The sequence below is a fragment of the Oncorhynchus mykiss genome, chromosome 15 (genome assembly GCF_057628025.1).
Source record: "Oncorhynchus mykiss isolate SJ-2025 chromosome 15, ASM5762802v1, whole genome shotgun sequence".
NCBI classification, from domain to species: Eukaryota; Metazoa; Chordata; class Actinopteri; order Salmoniformes; family Salmonidae; genus Oncorhynchus; species Oncorhynchus mykiss.
This window is the reverse complement of record NC_143036.1, coordinates 21224316-21232748: the sequence shown is the minus strand read 5'-3', so window position 1 is coordinate 21232748 and position 8433 is coordinate 21224316. Positions and strand designations below refer to the sequence as shown.

The 8433-nt window shown below is 42.5% G+C and overlaps 1 protein-coding gene across 2 annotated transcripts; it reads right to left on the bottom strand.

Moving 5' to 3' along the window:
• Window positions 1-7605, bottom strand: eef1e1 (eukaryotic translation elongation factor 1 epsilon 1). Of its 2 annotated transcripts, XM_021562652.3 has the most exons (4): window positions 7434-7605; window positions 6649-6846; window positions 2506-2601; window positions 1-1743 (listed from the first exon to the last, which is right to left on the bottom strand). In XM_021562652.3, exons 1-4 carry the CDS (start codon window positions 7515-7517, stop codon window positions 1600-1602), a joined length of 522 nt encoding a protein of 173 aa, XP_021418327.2. In that variant the 5' UTR covers window positions 7518-7605; the 3' UTR covers window positions 1-1599. The 2 variants fall into 2 exon arrangements, with proteins under 2 accessions (XP_021418327.2, XP_021418328.2); XM_021562653.3 differs by lacking the exon at window positions 2506-2601 and having other exon boundaries at window positions 7434-7576.
• Between the last annotated feature and the right edge of the window lie 828 nt (window positions 7606-8433).

Below are 8433 nucleotides of genomic sequence, written 5' to 3'. Positions count from 1 at the left end.
TTTGTTTCCCTTTGATTTTTATTGGCACAGGACAACCTTCTGTAGACTTAAATAACACAAAAACATAGCATTAAAGCAGCAGCCGTCATAAGGAAGAACATCAGAAAACTAGGAGGGCCAAGAAGGGTGTATATGACAAAACACAGGCTGGATGAAAGTGTAACAATGTAAACCAGTTAACAGTTTGACACACCAGATAAAGTTTTCACAATTAAGACAAAGATTACCCAACTATTTTGTTGTGCAAACACAGCGATTTCAATATATATATATTAGCTGTGATTCCTACCACTGACAGAGCTAATGGCTAAATCCAGTCTGCTGTGTGAGTGGTGCGAGTGTGTATTATCGCTCGGATGTTTTCGTAAAATGATTTCCCACCCCCTGGGCCCCTCTCCCCATGGGTAAGAGGGTGAAATGACACACAATGCGTGGCTGTCACCCAGGGCTCTGGCATTGGACAGAGGCACGCTGTGGCCTCTATGGCAGCTGGTAGTCTGCCCTCTGCCCTTCAGCATCAACACACAGATTGATTCGAGTGACTCTGATCTGAACTAGAGGCTGCTGCCCACGCTGCTGGTGGAACAGCAGCTTGAGAAACTAAGACTGAAGAATAAATTCATGAGGACAGAAAGTTGATAATGGACCTGGGATCTGTGGTGGATGATGATTACATAGTTGAACACAGTTGGGCAGACTGGAACTATTTTGTTTAAGTAACATGTTGAGACATTGAAATTGCAAAAGAGGGACTTTTTTAAAAGCGACATTGCAAACTATTAACTCACTTGTACTTTCTAATAATAATGTTTCACAATCATGGCTTAGGTTAAATGGATAGTTCACCCAAATTACAAAATGACATTGGTTTCCTTAACCTGTAAGCAGTCTATGGACAAGGTATTACAGCAATCCATGCTTTGTTTTTAGTTTCCCTGGCACTGTTTCCACATGCTAACATTTCAGCATTTGGGCACAAATCTCAATCAAGTCAAGGGACTGATATTAGCCCATTTAGCGCATCATGTCTAAATCATCCAAATTATCTCAAATTGTTTGTGCAGTTCAACAAAATCATAGATGATTTGAACAAAAAATGCTAATATCAGTTCTATGACTTGAATGGGATTTGTGCCACAAACGCTAAAACATTAGCACGTGTTAACAGTGCATGGGGAACTAAACTATTGATTGCTGTAATACCATGTCCATAGACTGCTTACAGGGTAAGGAAACCAATGTCATTTTGTAATTTGGGTGAACTATCCCTTTAAGTGAAAAGACAAGAATTGCTGACAGGTATCAGCAAACCCTACTGCCATTCACCAGCCAGAATGTTTTCAGGGAGCCAGTTTCAGATAGCATCACTAGAATATCCCTACACCTTGACACTGACAGCATCTGCAGTCATAAAAAAAACCAGACAGACTCCCAACAACAACAACAACAAAAAGACACAGAACGTCTTGAAGGCGAGGGAGGGGCCCATACTGTTGGGTAGGTGGGGAGGATGAGATGTCAGCACCCCCCTGTTTAGCCCTCAAGTCCGCCCTGGGCCATCCTGGCAGCCAGCAGTGCACCCTGACGGGACAGGAAACATCAGTGGTGGCCGCTGGTGTAGACTCTGTTCCTCAGGACCACCACGGGGGGCAGGTGGTGCCGGACGCTGGGGTAGTGCTGTACGTGATCGAACCACCTCGTCATGTTCATGTACTTCTCCTTCTCCTGGACGGCCAGGTCCACCTGAGACAGAGAGGTGGGACATTCATTTTTACCACTGATGATCCATACTATACAAATCTGACATGGTTTAAAAGTTGAGAATGACACCGAATGATACCGTCACATTAGAAATGTCTAGCAATGTTAGGAATCTCCATTTATATTTAGCAAATGCATCTTTCTGGCTATAATTAGCTAGTACCCAAACTAATGAAGCAACTCTGCTTGTAACTTAATTCACATTTCTTTCCCCACAAAACAAGTGTAATTGCTAGATGAAGAGAATAACACCAAAATAATGTGAACATATTAGACAATCCTGTTTCAGGTGCGTTGTGAGGCTGCCAAAGCCTGGTCTAAGATAGCTATACTGCACCTGAAACAGAGTCTAAAATCATTCCAGTTGTGTTCGGTAGCTACGATAGTCCTCCCCCTGAACTGGGCTGCTGACTGACCTCAGGACAGAGGCTAACCGCTGTGATAAAAAACTAAACTGACTCCCTTGTGGCTGGTGGCAACGATCCATCTCCGCCACAACCGCTGACATTTCTCAACATATGATCCCCTGTTTCTCTCTGTCAGCCTCCAGGGGCCAACAAACTTCTTCCTTGGCCTGGGCTAAAGACATCAATTTGCGCCTCATCTTTTCTGCTTGTGTCAAGTTCTCTCTCATGCCCTTTAACCATATGACTCTTTTAATTGTGAGCTCCGTTTGACAAACCGCTTTTTAAATTAAACTCTGATTGAAGTCGGCTCTGTTTGGTTATTGGACGCTAGACTTACGATGACGTGATGAATTCCGTAGTACATGAGTGTGTCGGCTAGGGTGAACTGATTTCCTGCCAGGTAAACCTTGTCTTCTAGATAACTGTTGAGGTCCTGCATGAGGGAAAGAATTTAAGTAAATTACTTTTGGTGGATCATTAAGTTAATTAGAATTGCATGATATTTTACAGATTTTCGCAGGTCATTTGGAAAGTATTTAGACCCCTTCCCCTTTTCCAAATTTTTTCCCTCATCAATCTACACACACAATGACGAAGTGAAAACAGGTTTTTAGACATTTTTTCAAATGTATAAAATATTAAAAAATTATAAAACTTATTCACAAAAGTATTTGAAGTTGAGCTTAGGTGCATCCTGTTTCCATTGATCATCCTTGAGATGTTACTACAACTTGATTGGAGTCCAACTGTGGTAAATTCAATTGATTTGACATAATTTGGAAAGGCACACACCTGTCAACATAAGGTCCCACAGTTGACAGTACATGTCAGAGCAAAAACCAAGCCATGAGGTCGAACGAATTGTCCGTAGAGCTCAGAGACAGAATTATGTCGAGGCACAGATCTGGGGAAGGTCCCCAAGAACACAGTGGCCTCCATCATTCTTAATATACAAGCAGTTTTGAAACACCAAGACTCTTCCTAGAGCTGGCTGCCCGGCCAAACTGAGCGATCAGGGGAGATGGGCCTTGGTCAGGGAGGTGACCAAGAACCTGATGGTCACTCTGACAGAGCTCCAGAGTTCCTCTGTGGAGATGGGAGAACCTTCCAGAAGGACAACCATCTCCGTAGCACTCCACCAATCAGGCCTTTATGGTAGTGTGGCCTGACTGAAGCCACTCCTCAGTAAAAGACACATGAAAACCTGCTTGGAGTTTGCCAAAATGCACCTAAAGGACTCTCAGACCATGAGAAACAAGATTCTTTGATCTGATGAAAACAAGATTAAACTTTTTGGCCTGAATGCCAGGCGTCACATCTGGAAGAAACCTGGCAACATCCATTGTGGTGGCAGCGTCATGCTGTGGGGATGTTTTTTCAGCGGCAGGGACTGGGAGACTAGTCAGGATCGAGGGAAAGATTAACAGAGCAAAGTACAGAGAGATCCTTGATGAAACCCTGCTCCAAAGAGCTCATGACCTCTGACTGGGGTGAAGGTTCGCCTTCCAACAGGACAATAACCCTAAGCACACAGCCAAGACAACGCAGGAGTGGCTTCGGGATAAGTCTCTGAATGTCCTTGAGTGGCCCAGCCAGAGTCTGGACTTGAACCCGATCAAACTCTCCCCATTCAACCTGGCAGAGCTTGAGAGGATCTGCAGCAAATAATGGGTGAAACTCTCCAAATATAGGTGTGCCAAGCTTCTAGTGTCATACCCAAGAAGACTCGAGGCTTTAAGGTGCTTCAACAAGGTACTGAGTAAAGGGTCTGAATACTTATGTAAATTTGATTTCACTTTTATTTATTTTTTATCAAATGTACAAAAATCTCTAAAAAACAACTGTTGCTTTGTCATTATTGTGTATGTGTGTAGATTGATGAGGGGAAAAACAATTTAATTTTAGAATAAGGCTATAACATAACAAAATGTGGAAAAAGTCAAGGGGTCTGAATACTTTCCAGATGCACTGAGGAGACATAAGCCTACAAACAATTGTCTTGAGGGTCACAGAATCACTCCAATGTGATTCTTGACTTTATCTAAGCAGTTTTTGTTTATATCATAACAACCAGATTAGACATTTGAATCAGAGAAAATGAAAAGTTGACCAAGGAAGTTCATCAACTATAGAAGATGTATTATTAGAGAAAAAACATGCAGGATATTTTCCTGAAATCCCTTTAATAACCAAACTTTCAGTGATGGGGTGATAATGACACATCCACAGTTAAAGAGACCAAATATCCAAATAAAGTCTTTAACAGTCAAAAGAGTTGAAAAACAAGATGATGGCTGGTGGAGCCAACACAGGCCTGAAATCTATTTAACCTATTTATCTGGGAGTGCGTGATGCGCACGTATGAGTGGAGTGCGCTGTATCTGTAAGTGAATAATGCACGACCTGAGGGGGAATATGTATTTACCTGCCGTGGCATGGCACCCCCACAACTCTGGCCACTCCGGCTAGCGCAGATGCCTTACACGTGGCCCACTTCTCTCCCGACTGACTTGGGCGCATGCAAATCTAATGAACCTTCCACAAACTGGATGGACAAAGCACACGGGGGCTGTGTGTGTGTGTGTGTGCATGCAGGAGGGGGGGGGGGGGGGGGGCGCACGGTTGTGCAGGTCCCAAGGGACAGAACCATCTTTAGCACTTGTACTGCACATACAGCGTCTTGAGGGCTAATGGAGTTATTGTGCAGCCGAAGTGTGCTGCCAAGCAAGGCATGAAGGCAGCAGACTCCTCTGCCACAATCAGACCCCTACCTTCCCTACAGCTATGGAAGCCCAGCCGGACAGGAGACGGCTCCCCCTCCACCCCCACATGGAGTTCAGAACCTGGGTTCTGCGCCTCCACCCCCCCCCCACAACCACAGTCTGTCCAAGTCTTCTTGGACCCTGTACTCACTGGGGCTACTAGACCTCACTAGAACACAAAGGTTGTGGGTTATAGCACCATGACTATTCTACCATAGTGAAGGCAGGGCACTTTCTGGTCCCAGTGAAGAATAAGTTATTGCACAAGGTAGAACATTAGCTCCCGAAGAACAACGTGTTATTTTCCAAAACGTGAGGTTTTCTATATCAACGGTATGACTAAGGCCAGCCCATGAGATTGATTACAAAGTGTAACTACTAAAATCAAATCAAACATTTTGGCTGTTTTTCTGCATAATCAACAAAAACTGTTCACATGGTAGAATTTACAAGTGCAAAAATAAATAAAATAATGATGCTATTGTGGCCCACATTGAGCCCTTTCATTTCTGGGATTATTGGTATGTTGTTAGAGTTCTGGTGAACCAGCAGGACAGCTGTAGCAGCCAGTGGGGGCACAGAGCCGGGCTCAGGGCTAACGTCTGTAAGTGGCACCATTACATGTTTTAAAAGGCCTGTCCACATACACATCCTGGATCAGTAGAACTTTTCAGTAATGCCATGGCGGCATGTCACCCTGACAGTCAGTGCCGAGAGGCACCTTTCCAGCCAACCGGTGGCTTCATTTCACTTTCACGCTGTCGACAGCCACAGCGGGCCCCCCCATTAAAGACTTACACTGTAAAGTGTGTGCCCATCCTGGGCTCTCGTCTACTGCTTTGCCCATCTCGGCCATGTCACTGAAGGGCCATATATCAGACTAGATTCATGTCCCCACGCCTTAATGAGCCACACACACTGTCTGGCCATGGCATTGGGTTGGCGAGTTTGGCTCAGGGGCTTCTCCCAGGCCCTGCTATTCTAGACCCTCTCTGTACACAGCTCCCATATGACAGCAATTGTAGAAAAACAGTGGGTCCACATTTACGTTGGACAATAAAACTGACTACGATAAACAGTACCAATGAAAAGTTTGGACACACCCACTCATTCAATGTTTTTTCTTTATTTTTGCTATTTTCTACATTGTAGAATAATAATGAAGTCATCAAAACTTTGAAATAACACATATGGAATCATGTAGTAACCCAAAAAGGATAGTGATGGAGTGTTGCATCAGATTACTTGGCCTCCACAATCACCTGACCTCAACCCAATTAAGATGGTTTGGGATGAGTTAGTCCGCAGAATGAAGGAAAAACAGCCAGCAAGTGCTCAGCATATGTGGGAACTCCTTCAAGACTGTTGAAAAAGCATTCCAGGTGAAGCTGATTGAGAGAATTCGAAGAGTGTGCAAAGCTGTCATCAAGGCAAAGTGTGGCTACTTTGCAGAATCTAAAATCTAAAATATATTTTGATTTGTTTAACACTTATTTGGTTACTACGTGATTCCATGTGTTATTTTGTAGTTTTGATGTCTTCACAATTATTCTACAATGTAGAAAATAGCAAAAAATAAACAAAAACCCTTGAATGAGTAGGTGTGTCCAAACTTTTGACTGGTACTGTATTTTTTATTTATTGACTTTCTAATTTTGGATGATTTGAAGTTACAAAACGTTGGAGAATAATCTTTACTATTGTTTCTGGGTCTCTACCTTTAGTATGGTCTTGATATCTTCTTTGTGGCATCCGTCCACTTTGGTGACTCTGTACTCCAGCCACTGCTGCACTACAGCCTTGTGTTCTGCTGACCCACCCAGCAACTCGGGCCGCTTGGCCTCCTGGACCAGGTGAGTGGCGATGGTCACCAAGCCGACCAGAGCTTGTCCATTAATAGTCTGGAGGACTGGGACCTGGATGGGAGAGAATGTCAATGTGTACATTTAGTATTAGCCTGATAAGAGTTATGGACACAATGCCAGTGTCTGTATGTGACTTGTCAACAAGACACAGTATTTCAGTGCTTACACATGCAGTCACGTTGACTACACCCTGTGACTTGTATGTGTTTCTAACATTGTAATGAAGGCTGTTGAGTCAGTATAGCACTCCACCGAAATGAGTTAGAGCCAGAAATCGTTGCCAACCTAAGATTGCTATCACATGGCACAAACATGCAGCAGATTCATTCAATGTTAGCTTAGCTAGCTGGCTAATAACACAGCTTAGCTCAAACATGATTATACATTTACTCTACAAATTATATGGGGTAAAGTTATAGCTTCGTTGTTCCTAAGTGACCTGCATTCGCTAAACTAGAACTAGCTAAAGCTACTGTTATTATCTTCTTAGCTAGTGGCATGCTAACATTAGCAAGCTAGCTACCTTCGTAGCTAGCATGTGCTCACGACTCTTTTTAACCTACTGTTCATGTGGTAAGCTCTATTTTATTTAGCACATATCGATAACTGTAACCGAAACCATTAGATGGCAAATTCACCTTCCTATCCCCCTGAGTACTGTATTTGTTAGGCTTTTTCAATCCTAAAGCCTTTTCCAGCGAGGATAGCTCTTTCAACGACATCTTTGCAAACGATGGGACAAGGGGGATGGCACAGGACTGGTTGAAATGACTCACTCCTGCCCACTAGATTTAAATCGACAACAAATTCAGCCAATGGTGACATGAAAAGTGGATATTATTTCGTTTCATTACGTTGCATCAGATCAAAGTACTTTATAGTATAGGAATACTATCTCCATGAATGTTTCGTTACATAATAATGTATTTATTATGTAGTTAAAACGTGCTTACACATGAATTATCAAATTAAGAATGTTTATTTGTTTAATGTATATGTATAAATTAAACAATTAAACATTGTCATATATATCTTAAATTCTACCTTTCTTGATTAATCCCAAAATATTTCAGCAGAGTAAAAATTGCACACACAGAAAAACAACTGAGGCACATTAAAGGTTTTCAATTGGCGGATGGATAGCTCATGTTTACAAATCTTGGTATTTGGTTAATATAAGGCATAGTGTTAACTGAGAGGTTTTAATCAATTCAACTCTTGGTTTGTATGTGAATGTACGCCTACATAAAATAATAGTCTCATTTGAATTCAGTCTGATCAATTAACCTTTTCACACCAACCCTAGCAGTACATTTTTGTAATTTAGCAGACGCTTTTATCCAGAGCGATTTACAGTAGTGAATGCATACATTTGTCTCCCGTGGGAATTGAACCCACAACCCTGGCGTTGCAAGTGCCTTGCTCTACTAACTGAGTCACTTCCTATGATGTCATACACACATCTGGCCCTCATAGAGTTAATAAGCAGAGTTTGACTGACGTGACATTTCATTGTGTACGAGTCATAAGGAGACTGGCTTAGATATGTTATTTTCCAGCATGTCTTGGCTCCAGTTTATAAGCGGGTGAAGATGTGTGATGTAATACAATCAATGTATCAATATTCTTATGGGAATA